The following is a 26,215-nucleotide window of genomic DNA, read 5'->3' as shown; positions in this document are numbered from 1 at the left end:
AAATTATTCCCCCCATAATGACAAGTTCACATTTTTATCTTTTTAATTTGTATTTTTAAATTACGATTTACTTCCCACAAACACTTAAAGAAGTTGACCATGAGACCAAAGACCTGCGTTCTCTTCTCAGAACACATGAACTCGGGGGAACATTTCTGTGCACTTCCCACAGCAGCAGGGCACCACCTTCCAACCCCCACCCCCTCCATCAGAGGAGGAACAAGGACAGTCGCAAAGGCTAGTGGGTAGAGAGGTCCATGATCCCCATGGCTGGGGACAGACCTCACAGGGCTCATCTGCTGAACACACATTTCTTCACTGGTCACTTCTGGTGGGGCTGGGAGGAGGTAAGGAGGATGCAATACTGCAAGGTAGGTAAGTAAGGTGTGGCAATGCCTGTTACCAAAGGACTGCAACCTTATAGAAAGTAACAACGTATAAGTAGAAGACTCACTGTGTTAGACACAGTGATCACGTGTCAGAGTACGTGGGTTGCAGGAAAAGTCGATTGAGGGAAAAGTTAATTAAGTGACTCACAATCGGAGATGAACACAGTGACATCATGACCTCATTGGATCATTCAACTTGCATTAACCTGTGTATATATCCCTTTTCCAGAGCACAGGGTGTGCAGAAGATCAGCTATACTAAGATACACCTGTCTCTTTATAGAACATCCCTCGCCCCTCACAGAAGAGTCTGACTTCGAATCGTCTGACACTTGTGTCTGGAGCTTCAGAAAGAAATCTTTCATTGAGTAACATTTACGGGGCAGAGGGAGGGGAGAATGCACACACAACTGTCTGCCCACGAGGAAATGTACAAATCCCAGAACTACACACAGTGACGCTTTCATTCATATACACAAGTAAGAGTTTGGACCGACGAGGCCTAACTTGAGATGCCCAGACTTCCTGCTTTAGCTAGACAGTCCTAGTCCATTCTTGCTGTTTGAACAACATATGGCGATCTTATCTAAATCGCTATTATCTTTGTTACAGAACATTAAGCTTTGGCTGTGAAATGGGCAAAATTAGTGCTGTAACTGCCTCCGAAGTTTATACGGGTGGTCAGATTGGTTGAATTGCCCTGCTTTTTCCCTTACAGACAAGTCATGAATCTGTCCATGTAAGCGAAATGAGGGAGGCTTTTAATAATGAGAGAATCAGTTCTGTCCCTCTGTACTCTTCTGAATCTGTTGTCTAGACACCTCGCCATGTCATTCTGGAATAACGGAGATCCTCTTGCCAGCCACCAGGGATTGTAAATGTCACAAGTAGGTACGAGAAAAAGTTTTCCACTCTTACCTTATTTCTGGCTTAGTAGACAAAAAGCAGAGGTAAGGGCTTTGAATCAAGAGCTATTTATTTTTAAGCGAATAATACAAAAGGCCCTCTCTTTCCATTGAAGTCCCACCCTATCCCTACTACCGAGTCTCGAATCATTAGAACCAGTGTCTCCATAGTGTAGAAAAGCAGACACCAAGCATTCAATGGAAATCCAGGGCCCCCTGCCACACTGCCCTCCCTTCCTCTCCCAAAAAGGTGGATCTTACTCTGACTCTGTGAGAACGTCAGTGGGGGAGCTATTAGGAATGGGGTGAGCGCACACCCAGCATTCACCCGGGACAGCAACCCCCTGACTTGGGGATGCCAAGGATTCCGGAGCCCTGGTCCCCCACCCCGCTGTCCCAGCACCCCCTAGGAATGTTTGCATGTTTTCTTGTCCCACAGGTAGCACTGCTCTGACAGGGCATCTCAGAGATCAGTCCCGTAGATGGCCTTATAACGTAAGTACTCTTCTAAGCACTGAAGAACATTGTCATCCACCTTCGGGTCAAACTTGTTAGCCAAAAGGTGATGGTTTTGAAGAATCCAGTGCAGGTCCCCAGTCCCATAAACACAGACAGACCGCCGGTGGGTTCCCGAGCAAGGTGCATACGGTGCCCCCCTACTGACATCTCCCTCATGGCCCTGCCACTTGACCAGCCTGGCGATGGCTGTCATGTCGGAGATGTGAAACTTGGGGTGGTAGGGAATAGAACCCGGCATCCACGGTGCGCGCTGAAGGGTGGCCCACAGATGCTCGTCGGGGCTATAGGTGTCTTTCACCCACTCGATCAGTCTTCGGGACTTGGGGTTCTCCAGGACATGCTGGACAAAGTCTCGAGAAGCCACAATATAGGCATTCCCCGTGAACATAGGTATATTATCTGGCGGGGGATCCTTCATCTTGCTGGTTATGGACAGTGTGTCTGTCACCTCATAGTGATAGGTCCAGCGAGACCTTTTGTACTCCGTAGGCTTTTCTGACTCCATACTGTTCTTCCCGTTCAACAACTTGAGGGCCAGGACCATCTCGGCATTGGTCTTTATAGGAAAGTCCGTCCCACACGTATTCAGCAAGTATTTCCACGGCACTGAGCTCTGGAGCAAGTCCTCCATACAGTTGAGGTCGGCCTGCACCCTGGACCAGGAGGCATAAACCACCCGAACCAACTTACTGGCTATGAAGACATTTGGGAAGCATGACACAATTGCCTTGACTGCCTCTTTGAAAGTTTCTGGAGATTTCTCATCCACGTGGACACAGTATACGTTCTGAGGAGCATACAAAGCTCGCAGCAGTCTTTCGAAGTTCTCTATCTTCTCGTGGACCACCATAGAGTACGCGATAGGGAAGTCTAACTCTTCTTTGCTCAGAGGGAACCGCAGGAACTTCCGCTCAGTCTTAAAGTGCTCACAGTCTCTGGTCATGTTCAGGTAGTCAGTGTCTGTGAAAGGCTCCCGCTTCTTCTTGACCTCCAGGTTGTCCAGGAGAGCCTCCGTCACCGCTTGCTGGTCCCCTCGGATGATTCCAGAACAGTTGATGGTTCTCTTCGCTGGCAGCTTCAGGGACTTGTACAGGATGTCCCTACAGTGCTGGCTCTGAAAGACCCGGGACTCCAGATCCACGGAATCAAAGTCACATTTCAGTCGGAGAGAAAACCTCAGAGCAACCACAGCCAGCAGCATATAGCAGCCCAGGGCCCACAGATGATGCTGGCGGCAGAGCCGCTTCTTCCACCAAACCATCTTCAAGGAATGAGAAACCAGTGGAGCTGGGGCACAGGGAAGGAGGAGGAGGATGGGATCCTTGGACAGAACAAAATGCCTTCGATTACAAATGAACCCTGAACGTATTCACAGGAACACCAAGTTCAACTCCAGAGGGATGGCAAAAAGGTATTTCTTCTCTATACAAATATCCTCAGTCAAGACCTGCCTAGGAACCTCTTACCCCTGGCTTGTTGACAGAGGTCTATAATCTGACCCTACAAACAAGCTGTTCATGCTGGGATCGAGGTCTGGATCCACCTCCACCCCAAGAGACAAGGAAAAGGCACAGAACAGAGCACCTGCTGCCACTGGGGTGTAATGAGTAAGAGGAAATCCCTGCCTGCCTTTCTTTCCTCCACCTCCCCCAACCCCAACCCCCGCCAAAACCCTATTTCTAGTATAGCTCTTATCTGGGGCTGAGAATTTCTAATCAGTCTAGGGAGACACTCCATGAAATTCAGACTCTCAAGCATCTGTTCTAGAAATCCAAAGATCCAAAGCCTCTTAGAAGAAGATGTACCGGGGCACCTGGCTGACTCAGTTGGGAGAGCATGAAACTCTTGATCTCAGGGTCATAAGTTTGAGTCCCACGTGGAGATTATTTAAAAATAAGTAAACTCTTAAAAAAATAAATAAATAAGATAGAAGTACATTTCTTGCTCTTGTTTGGCAATTCGTGCGTTGGGCTGTTTGCACCCCACAGAATTCACTGGGTAGATGTGGTATCTAGCCACCCTTCTTTAACAACAACAAAAAAATTTTTCTTAAAGAAGTACAAAAAAACTGGGTATGATCCAACAAATGCATTGTAATCATTCATATAGATAACCCAGTATATCCAAATTCAAAATATATCTACAGTCAGAGACACACACAGCTAAGCATATACAGTAGTTAATGTGTGCTTTGTACGGGCCAAAAATATTTCTTGACATTGTCCAATTTAATCTTTGCAACGTACCTGAAGTGTAGTATTCCTAGGCCTCTTTCACAGATAGGAAAACAAATGCTAACTAACTTACCAAAGGTCATGTATATTTTAAGACGCAACTAGGGGACTTATCCCCACACCCCTTCTCCCCAATTTTTTTTGTCTGCAAGCCCAATACTTCTTCCTCCAAACCACAGTCACCTTTTAAATAATACAATACAGGGTTCTGGATCCCATCAAAGAAAACCAGATGCTATAGAGAAAAAAAAAAATCCTTACTAGAGAGAAACAAAATGTGACAAACCCTCCTGACAAAGACTGTTTTCCCTTGTCATGTCCTCTTTCTAAGCATAAGGTTGTGTCCTTCTTGGTCCTAACTTTTTACAGGAAACTAATAAGAAGGAAAAATGAAAGATTAAGAAAATTCTCACCTTTTTAAAATAGCTTTGCTCTTGCTTAGGAAAGATCACTTGCCAGGGTGTGTGTGTTTCCAAGGGAAGATTGATTGGAATCCGTGGAAGCAAATGTGACCACCATATCCCCTTCTTCTAACCCCTCCAAAATATGGTATCTGATATTCATGGGATGTCCACGACCCGTCTCGGGCTCCTTCTCAGTCTCTGCAAAGGAGAGAGCAGCAGGCGGCTCTATCACTCACCTTCTAGCTTCCTGCTCTCAGACTTGAGCACAAGCTGACGAAGAGTCAGGAGCACATTCTCAGGCACTAGTCGTTCAGGGAGGCGAATAAGGCAGGAAGAAAATGCTGGCTGTATATATACAAGCAGGTTTTTTTTTTTTCTTTAAGATTTCACTTATTATTTGACAGAGAGAGAGAGAGCACACAAGCAGGGGAAGCAGCAGAAGGAGAAGGAGCAGCAGACTCCCTGCTGAGCAGGGAGCTCCCGGCACAGGGCTCAACCCCAGGACCCTGAGATCATGATCTGAGCTGAAACCAAGAGTCGGATGCTTAACGGAGCCACCCAGGTGCCCCGCAAACAGGTATTTCAACCAGAACAGCCCAGTTTGTAACCTGCTCTCCTGCCACAAAACCATTCATAAACACCTGTCAGTGCTCCCACAAGAACTTGAAAGCTTTCCTGCCCCTTTCCCGCTTAGCAGGAACCATAGAAACACAGGTATGCCCTTGCCTTCTTTTGGCCTAGAAACTAAGTTACTCCTCTTTTTTTCCCTGAACATTACAAGAGTGAAGCAATTAAAAACAAGACCAAAAAAAAGACACCCAAAACCCAAAAAATGAAAAAGTTTTTTTTTTTTTTAAACCTTAAAAAAATCCTTAAAAACCAGTTTGTTCTCCAATGGCAACTGCTTTAAAAAAAAAAAAAAAATCCATTTGCCTGCCCTTCATTACTGTTTAATGTGAGTTGTAGAAATACCCACAGGCTTCCAGTTCTCACTCACTAATGTCTGTGAGTCTAGGGTCTTGGCAGTGGAAGAAATGGACCTTCAGTGAGAGCCCCACGGGGTGGGAAACGCCTTCTTCAAAGCCGCTGTCACTGGGGTTTGCCAGTTTCTCTCCTGAACCCAGCCCCCACTCTAACAAAGCAGCATTCCTGGCCAAATATTTGAGAGAGAAAATTTAATATAAAGAACTTAAGTAGCTATAAAGTTAAGTAGGTAACTGCAGGGCAGAGGGAGGGCGTGTTAGGACACCCTAAATTAGGGAAGTAGCAATTGCTGGAGGTAGTTACCACTCCCAGGCTGGAGGAATGAAGACAAGATCTGGGAATTTTTAATTTAAAATTTGGGAAGATGGGTGCCAACAAGCTGAAACGCAAGACCTCTGAGATGAGTACGCCACCAACTACTCAATAGGGACTGGGGTCTCTGTCCTCAGAGGGCCGCCCCCAGGCCGAGATCCCAACCTCTCCTGAGGCGGCTGACGTCTTTGCCCACCGTTACTGTAACTGGATTCAGTGCAGTTACATAAAGAAACTGCCTCTGGGAGGTAAACAGGCGTTGACATGGTGATGCTCCCAGAAGCAGGAAGTGGACAGGAAGCAAGCAGGAAATCGCGCCTTCAGTCCTACTGGCTCCCTCCAGCGCCCCCTGTTGGCCGAGCCTAATAGGGGGCAGAGCGGGCGATGCAGAAATCCTAGCTGATAAGAGCACTCACCTTTCTAGACTATCAAAAATAAAAGCGACACGAAACCAGATCATAAGACTGTCCAACACAGGTCTGAATTCCCACGATGACCGTAGCTATCTTTGCTACTTCAGAAAACAGTAAGACTCAGGAGTTGAGCCTCCCCACTGGGCAAAAAGCTTTACTCGCATCCCCTGAGCTCTGAATCGTAAATTCTTACATTTCTGCGGGAAGGGCGGAGACTTCTACCAAGAGGGAATGGAGAAACTAACTCGGGCTCATCAGGGTGAATCTGGAAGATTCCAGTGGAGTTTAGCATTAATGCAGATGGAGGGTCCGGAACCCCTACTGTCTTAACAATAGGGTCAGAGGAGGGTCAGGGTAGCCAGAATCCAACCCCTGTATTTTTTTTTTTTAAGATTTTATTTATTTGTCAGAGCGACAGAGAGAGTACAGGCAGGCAGAGAGGCAGGCAGAGGCAGAGGGAGAAGCAGGCTCCCCTCGGAGCAAGGAGCCCGATGGGACCCAGCCCAGGACGCTGGGACCGTGACCTGAGCCGAAGGCAGCCGCTTCACCGACAGAGCCACCCAGGGGTCCCAGAATCCAACCACTTTAAACTGGATTCACAAATTGGCAGATGCCCTCTTCCACTTATTTTACAGGATGGTGTTTACCTCTAGGAGGTATCGGCTTCGTCCTCTCATTAGGCTGCAGCTCCTGGAAATCACATCCTTTCTCGCTCCGCGGGTGGACATGAGAACTCTAAGGCTTCCCAGGAGAGAACCACCACCCGGGGCCCGCGGACAGCAAGGGCCACGTCCCTGACTGATGGAGAGGAGAACGTGACTCAGGGAGGCAGACGGAAGAGCAGATAAGCAGGCAGTAAGCCAAGTTAATGTGTTACCGATCCGCCAGAGCAGGGGTTTGAAGGGAGCCAAAGGTTCTGAGGAAGAGGAGGTTGCGGTGCTTTGAGCTTCTGTCACAGGTTCTAGGTCAGGGAGTTCCTGGGGGAAATGGGGCTGTGCTATCCGGCCAAACAGAAGTGGTTAAAAGACCCAACAGGACCAACTCTGTCTCCATCAGGGCTGGCAGCCTGCTCGCCAGGCCCTCCCCCTGCACACGCCGCACACGCCCCACAGCCCAGAGCAGAAGGGACCGGCGATTCAAGAAAGAAAAAAGACACCCCCTCACCCCACAGAATTCAGTCTATACCTATTTGTTAAACGCAGAGACTTTCCAGAGTAGGAAAGAAAGCCATGTCCTCAGGGGGACACAATCCCACAGGCTCCTTCCTGCTCACAGTCCCAAGGCAGACCGTCTGCTGAATTGTGAAGGACGTATGTGCTCCTTCTGTCCCCAGGCCCCCAACTTTGGGTGGGGCTGCCCGCTCCTCAGCTCACAGACCCAGCGGGGAGCCACAGCCACGTGTTCTATGGGCTCAGTCCTAAACCTGTCAAAAGGCACTTCACCTCTGCCGGGTCCTGAGCTCCTGACTCAGCTCTGCCTTCCCACCCAGCCTGGGGGGCGCCCCGCAGATGGTAGATTGCCCCCAAATGTTTCCTGAATGGACTGCGGCCTCTGTGTCCCTGAGACGAACGATGCTCTAAGTACTAGAGCCTTGGAACTACGGCTTACGGCTCCGAGGCTGTCCCTTAACCAGCACAGTTTGGAGGTCCTGCGGCCCACGGACCTGCGGATTTCTTACAATTCAGTAAAGCAGGATGCGTGTTCTCTCTTCCTTAGGAGGTTCCACATAACCTTTTCTCTTCTCTAGCTTACTCTAGAGTAAGCATACAGCATACAATACTCACAACATACAGAATACATGTTCATCGACGGCTGATGTTATCCGTAAGGCTCTGGTCCACACTAGGCTCTTAGTTACGTTTTGGGGGTGTCGGAAGTTAGAAGCGGAGTTTTGAATGTGTGGTAGGGGGAGGGGCAGCACCTCTAAGCCCCAGTGCTGGTGAGGGTCACCTGTAGTTACTGGAACTACTGGGTCGAGACTCCTGGATGTAAGCTGTGCACGAAAATGGGATCCAGCAAGCTAAAGAGAACCAAAATCCGAATAGGAGTCAATGGATTAATTTTGCTTAGGAAACGTCCTCCAAAATAGCCTGCCAAGGATGCCTGGGTGGCTCAGTGGGTTACGCCTCTGCCTTCAGCTTAGGTCATGATCTCAGGGTGCTGGAATCGAGCCCCACATCAGGCTCTCCGCTCAGCAGGGAGCCTGCTTCCCCCTCTCTCTCTGCCTGCTTCTCTGCCTACTTGTGATCTCTGTCAATTAAATAAATAAAATCTTAAAAAAAAAAAACAAAACCTGCCGAAAGAGATTCGGAAGCATGTTAATGATGGGATCAAGGTGCCTCCCACTGTGTCCTTAAGAAGGAACCTAAATGGAAACAACAATAAATGGTACATGATATGGCAGTGCTTCCCGCATTTACCCCACTTAAGAGCCGTTGACTGAGGAGGTTGCTAAGATTAAATGCCAGAGATACAGAGTTGATTAAGACAATCTCTACTTTGGGGGCATATGGGTGGCTCAGTGGGCTAAGCATCTGCCTTAGGGCTAAGGTATGATCCCGAGGTCCTGGGATCAAGCCCCAAGTCAGGATCCCTGCTCAGCAGGGACCTTGCTTATCCTTCTCCCCCCCCCACCTCCCTGCTTGTACTCTCTCTCAAATGAATAAATAAAATCTTTAAAAAAAAAAGTCTCTATTTTCAAGGTGCTCATAGTCTTATGTGAAAGAAATATGTGAAAATAGATAATAATGCCATGTGTGAGTGCAAACGGAGGTATGCAATGGATATACCAGATGCCCAGAAGTTAAAAGGCCCAGAAAGATGCCCCTTTCCCCCCAGCTCTTGTGCTCTGCCTTTGGCTCAAGTCATGACCCAAAGGTCCTGGGATTAAGCCCCGAGTTGGGCTCCCTGATCAGCAAGAAGTCTGCTTCTCCCTCTGCCTCTCCCTACCTCTGCCCTGGCTTGTGCTCTCTCTGATAAATAAGTAAAATATTTTTTCAAAAATTAAAAACTCAAAAAAGAAAAAAAAAACAGTTCCAAAATTTCCAGACAGTATATAGAATTCTTTTTTTTAGGTTTTAAAAAATTTATTTTTTAAAAGTTAACATGTGCATAAAAGGAAATTGAAAAACATAAGAAGCAAAGAACAAAGTCATCCATAATCACAAGCAGTTTACAGTTTGACTTCTAGGTCCCATGTGTGTATCTACAAAAGTAAGCATTTTAATGTAATTAAGATTGTAGTTATGTATCAGGCTTTTTTACACACCATGAATATTTACTATTTCAAAGTCCTCAAACTATGAGTATTTCAATAACCAAGAATACACTACACCAACTCCATCTGAAAGAAAAAAAGTGTAATCCTGCCTTTCTCGGCGACAAAGATTTCAGAAAAGACAAAAATGGCAACAGGCCTCTAGATAAAGATACTGGCAGAGTTACCATTAAAATACTGCATTCCCTTAATGTTCAATTAAAACAGACATAAGTAATAGTACACAATGTATAATGCTTCTAAAAGAATTCATTATCCAATCTATACTATTCAAATATTAGCAACAGGGTATGTTTCCACTGAATCACTTAATGTATTCCTATAGTACAGCCAAAGAGACTCACATAAATTAACAGTTATTACAATGTAGGTATGAACGCATCCATGTACAGCTCTCCCTCTATACTTCCTCCTGCCCCTCTGCTGCCAACCTAGTACGTCCTTACATTTCTGAGACAGCGTAACAATTCCATGTCCAAGATGCTTCTTTCCTATCAATGATAACAAAAAGAAACTTATATATTGGTTGACTCACTAGCTGTACATTTTATCATACATTGTCACCTCAGGACATCCAAAAAGCTTAGATGTTACAAAATAATGACACTTGTCCACAACAAACACAGGTACTTCATCAAAATGCACATACAGATCTATGGTTATAACCTAAAATGGTCTTCCGTATGTGGAGATAACTAGCAAAAAGCCCTTCCCTTCACCCCTCCTCTGCTCCCTCCACCATTTTAATGACCAGGCATAGGACTACCTCTAGCTCTAAGAGGTGATTGACAGACAGTCCCAGAACAGTCCTTCCTCAAAACTAACAAAAGGCATTCATAAAGGGAGTATTTTACTACCTCTACTTTTAATATACTTTGGGTATTAGGACTTGTTTATCCTTTGACACACAGCAACATTAACTAATGTTAATGTTAGTTAGTTAACTAATTAACTAACTAAAGACTCATGGGCACAGAACCCTTTTCTCCTCACTTCTTTCCCTGCCCCCATCCCCATCCCCTAGTGAACCCAGTGAACAGTCAGCATACTCTCCAAGACATCAAGTTTAACAACTCCATTCCCAAAATACAAACATTCCTATAAATTAACAATAAAGGGTGTTGCTACTCTATTCCTAACATGTTGTTCACTTTCAAACATCCAGAAGACTAGATGTTTCAAGTAAGGATTTATTTAAAATTTGCCCACTACATACATAGTAGCACTGAAAGAATATTCTGGCTTAGAATCCTTCCTCTTCTCATTTCTATCAACATAGTGGAAAGTATAAGCATCTGTAATGCTTAGAGGGGATTTTAACATTTTTATGATACCTAAGTGAGGAAGTTCTTTTTAGTATTATACCAAGACCATAAGATTAAAAACAAAAACAAGACAGATCTGAATATATGGAAACCATAAACAAAAATATCACTGGAAGTGAGAAATGGGACTCCTGGGGAAGTTCTTCAAAAAGGAGAGGCTAGGGGCACCTGGGTGGCTCAGTGGGTTAAGCCTCTGCCTTCGGCTCAGGTCATGATCCCAGGGTCCTGGGATGGAGCTCCACATCGGGCTCTTGGCTCAGCAGGGAGCCTGCTTCTCTTCCTCTCTCTCTCTCTGCCTACCTCTGCCTCCTTGTAATCTCTGTCAAATATATATATATATATATATATTTTTTTTTTTAAAGGAGAGGCTAATATCAGAAAGGATAAATACCCACCATTTGCAACCACTAGGATGGAACTGGAGGGGGATTATGCTAAGTAAAATAAGTCAATCAGAGAAAGACAATTATATGGTTTCTCTCATATGTGGAACATAATAAATAGCACAGAGGATCATAGGGGAAGGGAAAGAAAACTAAATGGGAAGAAATCACAGAGACAAACAATGACAGGCCCTTGACTCAGAAACAAACTGAGGGTTGTAGAAGGGGAGAGGACAAGGGAATGGAATAACCAGGTGACAGGTATTAAGGAGGGCTCATGATGTGATGAGCACTGGGAGTTCTATGCAACTGATGAATCACTGACACTACATCAAAAACTAACGATGTACTATATGTTGGCTAATTGAATTTAAATAAATTTAAAAAGAAAAAGGAGAGATTAAGCCCTTCTTCTTTTCCTTCTTTGGGATGTCATGAATGTAGATGTAAATGGCTGGAGCTTCAGCAGCTATCGAAGACCTAAAGGCAACATTGAAAATGGAAGCCATGAGTTGAAAGTAATGCCATGGCACCATTTCACCAGTTTTGAACCACCTACTTCTAGGTTTCATTTATAGGAGAGAGAGAGATAACTCATGCAGCCACTACTTTTTCATGTCTCTGATATGAGCAGTCATTCACAAATTCCTAACTCATACAGAAGCTGTTTCTTAATTCAGGGACATTTAGAATCATAGGTATGAAAAAGGGCGGGGGGTGGGTGGGAGGGTGGGGTACCAGGTGGTGGGTATTATAGAGGGCACGGCTTGCATGGAGCACTGGGTGTGGTGAAAAAATAATGAATAATGTTTTTCTGAAAATAAATAAATTGAAAAAAAAAAAAGTCTTAGCCAAAAAAAAAAAAGGGACATATTTCAGGGGAGTAAGGAGAAGGTGGTCTGAAGCCTGCAGAGAACAGAACAGGAGCTCTAATTCCCATTCTCTCTACCGCCACCTCCTTCATCCCCACACCACCATCATCATCTCTTGCTCCTTAGGAAAAACACAGTTCAGGGGGCACCTGGCTGGTTCAGTCAGGTAAGTGTCCGACTCTTTATTTAGGCTCAAGTCATGATCTCATGGGTCATGGGATCAAGCCCTGTGTTGGGCTCCCTGCTCAGTCAGAGTCTGCTTCTCCCTCTGCCTCTGCCCCCACTCAAATGCCCACACACATACTCTCTCTCAAATAAATAACATCTTTTTTTTCAAATTTTTATTTTTTTATAAACATATATTTTTATCCCCAGGGGTACAGGTCTGTGAATTGCCAGGTTTACACACTTCACAGCACTCACCATAGCACATACCCTCCCCAATGGCCATAACCCCACCCCCTTCTTCCAACCCCTCTCCTCCCAGCAACCCTCAGTTTGTTTTGTGAGATTAAGAGTCTCTTATGGTTTGCCTCCCTCCCAATCCCATCTTGTTTCATTTATTCTCCTCCTACCCCCTTAACCCCCCATGTTGCATCTCCACTTCCTCTTATCAGGGAGATCATATGATAGTTGTCTTTCTCTGATTGACTTATTTCGCTAAGCATGATACCCTCTAATTCCATCCACGTCATTGCAAATGGCAAGATTTCATTTCTTTTGATGGCTTCATAGTAGTCCATTGTGTATATACACCACATCTTCTTTATCCATTCATCTGTTGATGGACATCTAGGTTCTTTCCATAGTTTGGCTATTGTGGACATTGCTGCTATAAACATTCAGGTGCACATGCCCCTTCAGATCACTACGTTTGTATCTTTAGGGTAAATACCCAGTAGGGCAATTGCTGGGTCATAGGGTAGTTCTATTTTCAACATTTTGAGGAACCTCCATGCTGTTTTCCAGAGTGGTTGCACCAGCTTGCATTCTCACCAACAGTGTAGGACGATTCCCCTTTCTCTGCATCCTCGCCAGCATCTGTCATTTCCTGACTTGTTAATTTTAACAATTCTGACTGGTGTGAGGTGATATCTCATTGTGGTTTTGATTTGTATTTCCCTGATGCCGAGTGACATGGAGCACTTTTTCATGTGTCTATTGGCCATCTGGATGTCTTCTTTGCAGAAATGTCTGTTCATGTCTTCTGTCCATTTCTTGATTGGATTATTTCTTCTTTGGGTGTTGAGTTTGCTAAGTTCTTTATAGATTTTGGACACTAGCCCTTTATCTGATAAGTCGTTTGCAAATATCTTCTCCCATTCTGTCAGTTGTCTTTTGGTTCTGTTAACTGTTTCCTTTGCTGTGCAAAAGCTTTTGATCTTGATAAAATCCCAATAGTTCATTTTTGCCCTTGCTTCCCTTGCCTTTGGCAATGTTCCTAGGAAGATGTTGCTGAGGCTGAGATCGAAGAGGTTGCTGCCTGTGTTCTCCTCAGGGATTTTGATGTATTCCTTACTCACATTGACGTCCTTCATCCATTTTGAGTCTATTTTCATGTGTGGTGTAAGGAAATGGTCCAATTTCATTTTTCTGCATGTGGCTGTCCAACTTTCCCAACACCATTTGTTGAAGAGACTGTCTTTTTTCCATTGGACATTCTTTCCTGCTTTGTCGAAGATTAGTTGACCATAGAGTTGAGGGTCTATTTCTAGGCTCTCTATTCTGTTCCATTGATCTATGTGTCTGTTTTTGTGCCAGTACCATGCTGTCTTGATGATGACAGCTTTGTAATAGAGCTTAAAGTCCGGAATTGTGATGCCACCAACTTTGGCTTTCTTTTTCAATATTCTTTTGGCTATTCGAGGCCTTTTCTGGTTCCATATAAATTTTAGGATTATTTGTTCCATTTCTTTGAAAAAAATGGATGGTATTCTGAAAGGAATTGCATTAAATGTGTAGATTGCTTTAGGTAGCATAGACATTTTCACAATATTTATTCTTCCAATCCAGGAGCATGGACATTTTTCCATTTCTTTATGTCTTCCTCAATTTCTTTCATGAGTAATTTATAGTTTTCTGAGTATAGATTCTTTGCCTCTTTGGTTAGGTTTATTCCTAGGTATCTTATAGTTTTGGGTGCAATTGTAAATGGGATGGACTCCTTAATTTCTCTTTCTTCTGTCTTGTTGGTGTAGAGAAATGCAACTGATTTCTGTGCATTGATTTTATATCCTGATACTTTACTGAATTCCTGTACAAGTTCTAGCAGATTTGGAGTGGAGTCTTTTGGGTTTTCACATATAGTATCATATCATCTGCGAAGAGTGATAGTTTGACTTCTTTGCCGATTTGGATGCCTTTAATTTCCTTTTGTTGTCTGATTGCTAAGGCTAGGACTTCCACTACTATGTTGAATAGCAGTGGTGATAATGGACATCCCTGCCGTGTTCCTGACCTTAGCGGAAAAGCTTTCAGTTTTTCTCCATTGAGAAGGATACTTGTGGTGTCTTTTTCATACATGGCTTTGATAATATTGAAGTATGTGCCCTCTATCCCTACACTTCGAAGAGTTTTAATCAGGAAGGGATGCTGTACTTTGTCAAATGCTTTTTCAGCATCTATTGAGAGTATCATATGGTTCTTGTTCTTTCTTTTATTAAAGTGTTGTATCACATTGATTTGCGGATGTTGAACCAAACTTGCAGCCCTGGAATAAATCCCACTTGGTTGTGGTGAATCATCCTTCTAATGCACTGTTGAATCCTATTGGCTAGTATTTTGGTGAGAATTTTTGCATCTGTGTTCATCAAGGATACTGGTCTGTAGTTCTCTTTTTTGATGGGATCCTTGTCTGGTTTTGGGATCAAGGTGATGCTGGCCTCATAAAATGAGTTTGGAAGTTTTCCTTCCATTTCTATTTTTTGGAACAGTTTCAGGAGAACAGGAATTAATTCTTCTTTAAATGTTTGGTAGAATTCCCCCAGGAAGCCGTCTGGCCCTGGGCCTTTGTTTGTTTGGAGATTTTTGATGACTGTTTCAGTCTCCTTACTGCTTATGGGTCTGTTCAGGTTTTCTATTTCTTCCTGGTTCAGTTGTGGTAGTTTATAGGTCTCTAGGAATGCATCCATTTCTTCCAGATTGTCAAATTTGTTGGCACAGAGTTGCTCATAGTATGTTCTTATAATTGTATTTCTTTGGTGTTAGTTGTGATCTCTCCTCTTTCATTCATGATTTTATTTATCTGGGTCCTTTCTCTTTTCTTTTTGATAAGTCTGGCCAGGGGTTTATCAATCTTACTAATTCTTTCAAAGAACAAGCTCCTAGTTTCATTGATTTGTTCTGTTGTTTTTCTGGTTTCTATTTCATTGATTTCTGCTCTAATCTTTATTATTTCTCTTCTCCTGCTGGGTTTAGGCTTTCTTTCTTGTTCTTTCTCCAGCTCCTTTAGGTGTAGGGTTAGGTTGTGTACCTGAGACCTTTCTTGTTTCTTGAGAAAGGCTTGTACCGCTATATATTTTCCTCTCAGGACTGCCTTTGTTGTGTCCCACAGATTTTGAACCTTTGTGTTTTCATTATCATTTGTTTCCATGAATTTTTTCAATTCTTCTTTAATTTCCTGGTTGACCCATTCATTTTTTAGAAGGATGCTGTTTAGTCTCCATGTATTTGGATTCTTTCCAAATTTCCTCTTGTGATTGAGCTCTAGCTTCACAGCATTGTGGTCTGAAAATATGCCGGGAATGATCCCAATCTTTTAATACCGGTTGAGACCTCATTTAGGACTGAGGATGTGATCTATTCTGGAGAATGTTCCATGTGCACTGGAGAAGAATGTGTATTCTGTTGCTTTGGGATGGAATGCTCTGAATATATCTGTGATGTCCATCTGGTCCAGTGTGTCATTTAAGGCCTTTATTTCCTTGTTGATCTTTTGCTTGGATGATCTGTCCATTTCCGTGAGGGGAGTGTTAAAGTCCCTACTATTATTGTATTATGGTTGATGTGTTTCTTTGATTTTGTTATTAATTGGTTTATATAGTTGGCTGCTCCCATGTTAGGGGCATAGATATTTAAAATTCTTAGATCTTCTTGTTGGACAGATCCTTTGAGTATGATATAGTGTCCTTCCTCATCTCTTATTAGAGTCTTTGGCTTAAAATCTAATTGATCTGATATAAAGATTGCCACCCCTGCTTTCTTCTGATGTCCATTAGCATGGTAAATTGTTTTCCACCCCCTCACTTTAAATCTGGAGGTGTCTTTGGGTCTAAAATGAGTTTCTTGTAGGCAATATATAGATGGGTTTTGTTTTTTTATCCATTCTGACACCCTGTGTCTTTTGATTGGGGCATTTAGCCCATTAACATTCAGAGTAACTATTAAGAGATATGAATTTAGTGCCATTGTATTGCCTGTAAGGTGACTGTTCCTGTATATTGTCTCTGTTCCTTTCTGATCTACTACTTTTAGGCTCTCTCTTTGCTCAGAGGACCCCTTTCAATATTTCCTATAGAGCTGGTTTGGTGTTTGCAAATTATTTCAGTGTTTGTTTGTCCTGGAAGCTTTTTATCTCTCCTTCTATTTTCAATGATAGCCTAGCTGGATATAGTATTCTGGGCTGCATGTTTTTCTCATTTAGTGCTCTGAATATATCATGCCAGCTCTTTCTGGCCTGCCAGGTCTCTGTGGAGAAGTCTGCTGCCAATCTAATATTTTTACCATTGTATGTTACAGACTTCTTTTCCCAGGCTGCTTTCAGGATTTTCTCTTTGTCACTAAAACTTGTAAATTTTACTATTAGGTGATGGGGTGTGGACCTATTCTTCTTGATTTTGAGGGGGGTTCTCTGCACTTCCTGGATTTTGATGCTTGTTCCCTTTGCCATATTAGGGAAATTCTCTACAATAATTCTCTTCAATATACCTTCTACTCCCCTCTCTCTTTCTTCTTCTTCTGGAATCCCAATTATTCTAATGTTGTTTCGTCTTACGGTGTCACTTATTTCTCGAATTCTCCCCTCATGGTCCAGTAGCTATTTGTCCCTCTTTTGCTCAGCTTCTTTATTCTCTGTCATTTGGTCTTCTATATCGCTAATTCTTTCTTCTGCCTCATTTATCCTAGCAGTGAGAACCCCATTTTGACTGTACCTCATTAATAGCTTTTTAAATTTCAACTTGGTTAGATTTTAGTTCTTTTATTTCTCCAGAAAGGGCTTTTATATCTCCAGAGAGGGTTTCTCTAATATCTTCCATGCCTTTTTCGAGCCCGGCTAGAACCTTAAAAATCGTCACTCTGAACTCTAGATCTGACATATTACCAATGTCTGTATTGATTAGGTCCCTAGCCTTCGGTACTGCCTCTTGTTCTTTTTTTTGTGGTGAATTTTTCCACCTTGTCATTTTGTCCAGATAAGAGTATATGAAGGAGCAAGTAAAATACTAAAAGGGTGGCAAAGACCCCAGTAAAATACTCTTTAACCAAATCAGAAGAGATCCCAAATTGTGGGGGGGGGGAGAAAGGGGATAAAAAGAGGTTCAGAAAAAAAAAAGAAAGAAAGAAAATGAATAAAGAAAAAATATAAAAAAGAAAAAAACATATATATTAGACAAACTAGTTTAAAAATGTTAAAAAAGAAAAGGGTAAAAGTTAAAAAAAATATAGCAGAAGAAGAGAAAAAAAATTGAAAAAGAAAAAAACATTAAATTAACTGCAAGACTAAAGAATCATTGGGAGAAAGCCATGAGTTCCATGCTTTGCTTTTTCCTCCTCTGGAATTCCAGTGCTCTCCTTGGTATTGAAACTGCACTCCTTGGTAGGTGAACTTGGTCCTGGCTGGATTTCTTGTTGATCTTCTGGGGGAGGGGCCTGTTGTAGTGATTCTCAAGTGTCTTTGCCCCACATGGAATTGCACCGCCCTTACCAGGGGCCAGGCTGAGTAATCAGCGTGGGTTTGCTTTCAGGAGCTTTTGTTCCCTGAGTGCTTTCTGAGGAGTTCCAGAAGATGGGAATGAAAATGGCGGCCTCCCAGTCTCTGGCCTGGAGGAGCCGAGAGCTCAAAGCCCCTTTCTTCAGTGTGCCCTCAGAGAATAGCACCCAATTACTCCCGTCTCCCTGGCCGCCGGCCTCATTCTGAGCTCACCGAGCCTGCGACCGGTTCAAGGTAACCCTGAGCTGAGAGCTCACTCCTTGGCTCTGTCTCTGTAGCCAGCTTCCCGTTCTAATACCTGTGAGTTCTGCGACACTCAGACACCCTCAATCCATTGTGACCCTGTGGGACCTGAGGCCACGCTGACCCCGCGTGGGCTTCACCCGGGTTTAGCCTCTGGAGCAATGTCCCTCATCGGAACAGACTTTTGAAAGTCCTGATTTTGTGCTCTGTTGCTCCACTGCTTGCCGGGGCCTGGCCCCTCCCCCAACGGTCTATCTTCCTGTCACTTTGGATTCACTTCTCCACCAGTCCTACCTTTCAGAAAGTGGTTGATTTTCTATTTCTAGAATTGCTGTTCTTCTTTTCTTTTTTTTTTTTTGTTCTTCTTCTCTTTGATCTCCCATTGGATTAGTAGATGTTTGCAATCTTTAGATAAGCTATCTAGCTGATCTCCTGCTACCTGAAGTAGTCTCAGCCTGCTACTTCTCCGATATCTTGACCCCTTCTTTCAAATAAATAACATCTTAAAAAAATTAAGATATGGGTATCCCCTGTTTTCCTCATACTACATACCTACTTCACTTTATGACAGACCTATGTGTGTGTTAAATCAAAAGAAGATTTTTACTTTTACAAAAAAGACTGCTATTATACTATTGTAGATCTTTCAAAAAAGCAAAATGGCTTAACAGAAACTTTCAGAAAGCAGGGGATACTCTTCCCTTTACACCATGTGGCTTATGAGAGTTTTTCCTGGGGACTCTCTACTTTCACACAGTCGGGGGAAACATGTACTCTCGTGGGTTCTAGTCAACTTCCCATTCATGCGGCCATACTTACTGTCATTAGTGCAATCTTGAAAAGATAAAGGGCATCCAACACCAAGCTGATCTAATTATACTTATGGGAAAATTTTTTTAAATTAAGGCCCTTATTCACTTGTTGGTTCTGTGAAAGAGCCAAAACCAGGAGAGGTTAGAAGGTGGTACTTGCAAAGGGAGATAGAAGTGCCACTGGGAGGACTGAGGGCAGGCAGAAAGTAGAAACACACAGGGACAAGCAAATAGCATTAATTGTGGGACAATCAGGAAAAACCTGCTACACAGTCAATGAGTGGCAGAATAAGAAAGCCTGGCCTTTGTGGGGTTAAAGCAGGTGGGATCCTAATGCCAAAGGAATGACATACATACAAACATAACACTCCTCTGGAAGGTGTTGAGTGAGGCCTGAAAAGCTCGGATTAATTGGCATCCCATTCTCCACACCCATGAATAGAAACATTTTCTTCTCTGTTCTCTGCAATGGAAGCGAATGGGGAACAGGATGATATCCGGGATTTATGCACAAAGTCAATTTCCAGGGACTGTCCAGGGCACATTCAAACTGATCACCGACTTTTACAAAAATATTCCTCTCCCTCACCATGTGATTTTAATTAGCTACCTGGCTTCTCCAGACCTCAGTTTCCTCCCTGTGTTGAAACTCTAACCCTAAGCCTTAGCCCTAAACCCACAAACCCCAAATCTGAAAGACCAGCTCTTTCAGTCCAGAAATTCTCTGATCCTGATGCCTGGCTTCTCTGTCCTGGGAGCAGCATGTCTCAGCCATGGTTTAAGAATCCTTAACTGGCAGCAGAGCTCACCAAGGAAGGAAGGAAAGAGGAAACAACTAGAAGTGAGGGGCCAGCTGGGAAGATTCTGGAAATGGAAGCCCATGTGGAAATGAGGAGGCCCCAGCCAGGTCAGTGACAATGGAGATAAGAAGAGTGAATAGAGGAAGAATTGAAAAGCACTGCAGGGACAGAACTGAGGAGACTTAAAAACCAAACCTGAAAGCTTGGAGACTTCTGACCCAAAGTTCACTGTGGTGACCCCAGGTCACACCAGCCCAGAAGGGAAAAGTCAGTCATGCTGAAGTATAATTTTCACAAAATGTCAAAACTGACTCTTCACACATATACACCGAACATGCACCAAAATCTTATTCGACTCACTCACTAATGAGAGAAGGGAAGGAAGAAGGTCCGTGTGGCTCAAAGAACATCCCGAGAAGCTGACTATGTGTAGACATTTATAAGAAAATGCTAGAAGAAATTTCCTAGTTTAGACACAGAACCAGTCAATGCCCCTGAGAGGATAGAAGATCCTAATAGTGGGGATCTGCCTTCTACTGAGCAGAAATGAGTGGCCTCTCTACACAATAGGACCTGGAAATTACCAGGTAAGTTCACGAATTCTGAGGCCTTAACTAATAGGAAATAGGAAAACCAAATACATACTCATTTTTCTAAATTAGTGGTTTTCAACCAACCAGGATAGAGTCTGTCTTCCAGGGGATACTTGGTATTATACGGAGGCATGTTTGGTCATAACTCGGCACGCTGGTAGCCAGAGGTGGGGAGACCCCGGGCGGGGTGGGGGTGGGGGTGATTGGCACCTCATGAGTGAAGGTCAGGGGTGCTGATAAACACCCTACAGTGCACAGGACAGTCCCCACAACAACAAATTATCCTGCCCCAAGGATCAACAGTGTCAAGCGTGAGAGGCCTTGCCCTAGATGTTTACTCCTGAAGGGCTAGTTAAAGAATACGTCATCATTGTGAGAATATGCTGCCCAACTTTTTTTCTTATTTATAAGGTTTATTTTATTTTTTTAAAGATGTTATTTATTTATTTATCTGACAGACAGATCACGAGTAGGCAGAGAGGCAGGCAGAAAGAGAGGGGGAAGTAGGCTCCCTGCGGAGCTGAGAGCCGGATGCGGGGCTCGATCCCAGGACCCTGAGATCATGACCTGAGCCAAAGGCAGAGGCTTAACCCCCTGAGCCTCCCAGGTGCCCTGATAAGTTTTAAATACTTTTTATTAACAGTAACAATCAGCCATCTGCCTTCAAAGGAAAGTAGGGTTTGGGGGTTTTGTTTTGTTTTAGATATTATTCTTTTTTACAGAAAGAGAGAGAGCATGAGCAAGCAAGCAGGGGCGAGGAGGGGCCAAGGGAGAGAATCCCCAAGCAGACTTCCCACTGAGCACGGGGGCTCTGGTGGGGCTCCATCCCACAACCCTGAGATCATGACCCCTGTCAAAACCAACTGAGCCACCCAGGCGTCCTGAAAGTAGACTTGTTTTTACAAACGTTTCACCCAAGTTTTTTTTTTTTTTAAAGATTTTATTTATTTATTTGACAGAGAGAGATCACAAGTAGGCAGAGGGGCAGGCAGAGAGAGAGAGAGAGAAGGAAGCAGGCTCCCTGCTGAGCAGAGAGCCCGATGCGGGACTCGATCCCAGGACCCTGAGATCATGACCTGAGCCGAAGGCAGCGGCTTAACCCACTGAGCCACCCAGGCGCCCCTCACCCAAGTTTTTTTTAAAGGTTTTCCCTTAACCAGAAGGATAAAAGAAAAAGTCACTTCAACAGAATGCTCCTCCCCATTCACTGGGCATTTGCTCTTATTAAGCTTGTATGGCAGGTGCTGTTCAAAGAAGACGGGATTTTTTTAGGGAGCATGAAAGTACCTGTAGATTTCTTAAAAACAAGAATATTTAACTGAAAAGAAAGCAAGAAACCAAAAACATGCTCTGATGTAAGTGGATGAAACTGTGACAAAGGTACAAGTCACAGGATGGACAGAAGAGGAATAAGACAGTTATGCCAATGCCACTCCAGCAGACCCAATACGAACACATCACCTTTCCTCCCATTCCTGCTCCAGCATGAGAGTTCCAAACCTCCACCAACACCACTGTCCCCTCAAGCACCAAGACCAGAACTTTCAATTACATCTCGGGCTCTTCCTCTTTCCTTCCCATCTTCAGGAATTCACTCACTCAATAAAGCATGTATGGAGCAATTATTGGTAGGTACTGAGCACAGAAAGAGGAGTAGGCAAATTCATCTTTCAGGAGATTGCCAAGACCCTTGGATTCCTCCTTGATTAGCTCTCCATCCTTACCTCTCACTCCTCTTCTTGTTTTCTCCTTGCTTCAGGCTCTGAAGCCACAGGCTTCTATTCTTCTGCCCCCAGTAGTTTCTCTTGCCTTCGGATCATCACCCTGAAGCATAGTCCTGCCCACGCAGATGCCTGCTAAAACCAAATCTGCAGGAACTTCCCTCTGCATGTGCTCTGAGTATAAAATGCAGTCACCTACACTCCGCAATCAGGCTTCTTCACACTTAACTACCAGGCTTCCTCACTCAGATATACTGCCTCGTAAAGCACCATTCATGGCTCCCAGGACAGATGGCAGCTTATTTTTGACAACTCCTTCATCTGTAGGTATCATAAGGCACCAACCAATATCTCTGTCATGCTAGATAAATGTTTACTGGCTCCAAAATAAACATTCCTAGTGTGAAAACAAATTATGATCATCTACAGCATGTCTTCGTGAGACAGTTTTAGTAGGTTTTTCATTTTAAAAATAAACTTTGCTACTTCTAAACAGTTAAAGGTATAGTTTTAAAAAACGTAAATTTAAAGTAACAAGTTCTTTGGGGGGTGGGAAATACACAACCTAGTGTCTATGGCTGTGACTTGTATTTTAACCTGACAATGTGGCTGGAATAGAATGGATAATATGGAACAAAATGGAAAACAATATATACTTTAAATTACTACATATTTTCATGCAGTTGTCAGGCAAATCATTTGGTTACATTGGTAAGCAAATCCAATTAGTATCTGGTAACTCCTATGAATAATTATATATAATTTATGCAACCTAGAAGGAATGAATAAATTCCAAGAAACATAAAACCTACTAATACTGAATTATGAAGAAATAGAAAATCTGAACAGACCAATTACTAGTAAGGAAATTGAATCAGTACTCAAAAGCTTCCCAACAAACAAAGGTCCAGGACCAAATGGCTTCCCTGATAAGTTCTACCAAACATTTAATGAAGAATACTTATTCTCCTCACACTATTCCAAAGTTAGAAGAGGAGGGAACACTTCCAAACTCATTTATAAGTCCAGAATTGCCCTGACATCAAAACCAGGCAAGGACACTACAAGAAAAGAAAATTACAGGCCAATATCCCTGATGAACATAAATGCAAAAACCCTCAACAAAATATCAGCAAACCAAATTCAATACTTTAAGAGGATCATATATCATGAACAAGTGGGATTTATTTCACAGATTCAAAAATGGTTCAACATCCACAAATCAATCACTGTGACACACCAAATTTAAAAACTGGAAGATAAATATATGATCATCTTGATACAGAAAAAAATTTCTGATAATATTCAATGATGTTTTCTGATAAAAACTCTCAACAAAGTAGATTTAAAGGGAACATACTTCAACATAATAAAGGCCATATATGACAAACCCATAGTTAACATTTTACTCCACAGTGAAAAGCTGAAATTTTTCCTCTCTGAGATCAGGAATAAGACAAGGATTCACACTCTTGCCACTTTTATTCAACATAGTATAGAAGGCTTTGGCCACAGAAATTAGGCAAGAAAACAAAAAAGGCATCCAAATTGGTAGGGAGCCAAACTCTGCAGAAGACATGATACTATATACAGAAAATCCTAAAGTTTCCACCAAAAAAGCATTAAAACTAATAAATGAATTCAGTAAATTTCAAGACTTATATATAGAAATATGTTTCATTTCCACATATTAATAACAAAGTAGCAGAAAGATAAATTTTTTTTAAATCCCATTTATACTTCCATCAAAAAGGAATAAATTTAATGAAGGTTAAAGAATTGTACTCTAAAAATTACAAGACTTTGATGACAGAAATTGAAAACAACACAAATAAATGGAAATATATATTATATAAGCTCACAGATTGAAATAATTGAGAGTTGGGAGCCTGGGTGGCTCAGAGGATTAAGCCTCTGCCTTCAGCTCAGCTCAGGGTCCTGGGATCGAGCCCCATGTTGGGTTCTCTGCATGGCAGGGAGCCTGTTTCTTCCTCTCTCTCTCTGTCTGCCTCTCTGCCTACTTGTGATCTCTCTCTTTGTGTCATATAAATAAATAAGATCTTTAAAAAAATTGAAATTGTTAAAATGTACATACTATCCAAAGCAACCTACATATTTAATGTAATCCCTATCAAAATACCAATAACATTTTTAACAGAAAAAATAATCCTGAAATTTGTATGGAACCATGATAGTTTGATGGAACCCATATAGCCAAAGTAATCTTGAGAAAGAACAAAGCTGCAAGGGTCATAATCCCAGATTACAAGCAATGCTACAAAGCTTAACTAATCAAAACAGTGTAATATCAGCACAAAAATAGACACAGAGTTCAATGGAACAGAAGAGAGAGACCAGAAATAAACTCACATGTATATGGTCAATTAATCTATGACAAAGGAGGCAAGAATATACCGTCTCTTAAAAAAAAAATGACACTGGGAAAACTGGAGAGCTATATGCGAACGAATGAACTGGACCAATTTCTCATGCTATACACAAAAATAAACAGAAGATGGATTAAAGACTTAAATGTGAGACCTGAAATCATGTAACTCTTAGAAAGAAACCATAGGCAGTAATCCCTTGGACATCAGCCTCACAACATTTTTCTAGCTATGTCTTTCTTGTCAGGCAAGGAAAACAAAAGCAAAAGAAAGGAATTGGGACTACACCAAACTAAAAAGCTTTTGCACAGTGAAAGAAACCGGCAACAAAATGAAAAGGCAACCTACTGAATAGGAGAAGATTTTTGCCAATGATATATCTGATAAGGGGCTCATATCCAAAATATGTATGGAAGTCATAGAAGTCCACACCAAAAAACAGCCTGATTTTAAAAATGTACAGAGGCGCCTGGGTGGTTCAGTGCGTTGGGTGTCCAATTCTTGATTTTGACTCAGGTGATGATCTCAGGGTTGTGGGATCAAGACCCTCAATGGACTCCAGACTCAGCACAGAGTCTGCTTGAGATTCTCTCTCTCCCTCCCCCTACTTGCATGAAAATAAATAAAATCTTTTATAAAAAATGGACAGAGGACCTGAATAGACATTTTCCTTTTTTTTTTTTAAGATTTCTCTTAGAGCATGAGAGAGAGAGAAAGTGGGCAGAGGGGCAGAGGAAGAGAGTCTTCAAGCAGACTCCCTTTAAGCATAGAATCCAACACAGGGCTCGATCTCATGATCCATGAGATCGTGATCTGAGTCAAAACCAAGAGTCAGATACTTAACAGACTAAGCCATCCAGGTGCCTCCTGAATAGACCTTTTTTTTCCTATAGAAGACTTACAGATGGCCAACAGACACAAGAAAAGATGCTCAACATCACTAATCATCACGGAAATGTTAATCAAAACCACAATGAGGTGTCACTTCACACATACCTGGTTAGAATGATTAGTATCAAAGAGTTAAGAAATAACGAGTGCCAACAAGGATGTGGTGAAGAGGAAATTTTCATGCACTCTTGATGGGACTGGTAGAGCCAATCTGGAAAACAGTATGGAGATTTGTAAAAAAAAAAAACAAAAACAAAATAGAAATGTCATATGATCCAATAATTCCACTGCTGGATATTTACCCAAGAAAACACAAACATTAATTCAAAAAGATATATGTAACCCTATGTTTATTGCAGCATTAATTACAATAGCCAAGATATGGAAGCCACCTAAATGTCCATCAGTAGATAAATGAGAAAGATGTGGTATAAATACACACAGTGGAATGTTTCTCAACCATAAAAAGAATGAGCTCTTGTCATTTGGGGCAACATGGATGGACTAGAGGATATTATACTGAGTGAAATTAGTCAGTCAGAAGAAGGCAAATACCATATAATTTCACTTATATGTGGAGCCTAAAAAATAAACACATAGACACAGACACACACACAGACACACACACACAAAAAACGTCACAGAGAATAAAGTAGTGGTTTCCAGAAAGGAAGGAGATATGGGGATGGACAAAATAACTAAACGGGATTAAGAGGTACAAAGTTCTAGTTATAAAATGTCAGTCACGGGGATGTAAAGTACAGCATGGGGAATACAATTAATACTGTAATAACTTTGTATATGGGCACGTAGTAATTACAC

At 42.6% G+C, this 26,215-nt stretch overlaps 1 protein-coding gene across 1 annotated transcript; it reads right to left on the bottom strand.

Moving 5' to 3' along the window:
* Positions 1-1,382: 1,382 nt before the first annotated feature.
* GCNT3 (glucosaminyl (N-acetyl) transferase 3, mucin type) lies at positions 1,383-4,576 on the bottom strand. The gene is made up of 2 exons (XM_044229738.1): positions 4,461-4,576; positions 1,383-3,134 (listed from the first exon to the last, which is right to left on the bottom strand). The coding sequence occupies exon 2, from the start codon at positions 3,072-3,074 to the stop codon at positions 1,758-1,760; it is 1,317 nt and encodes a 438-aa protein (XP_044085673.1). The 5' UTR covers positions 3,075-3,134; positions 4,461-4,576; the 3' UTR covers positions 1,383-1,757.
* Positions 4,577-26,215: the final 21,639 nt, after the last annotated feature.

The sequence above is a fragment of the Neovison vison genome, chromosome 13, assembly GCF_020171115.1.
Source record: "Neovison vison isolate M4711 chromosome 13, ASM_NN_V1, whole genome shotgun sequence".
Taxonomy (NCBI): domain Eukaryota; kingdom Metazoa; phylum Chordata; class Mammalia; order Carnivora; family Mustelidae; genus Neogale; species Neogale vison.
This window is presented reverse-complemented; position numbering and strand designations above follow the sequence as displayed.

Bases quoted from the DNA above. Each gene is read 5' to 3' on its own strand.
- GCNT3 (XM_044229738.1), bottom strand. From the start codon at position 3,074: ATGGTTTGGTGGAAGAAGCGGCTCTGCCGCCAGCATCATCTGTGGGCC.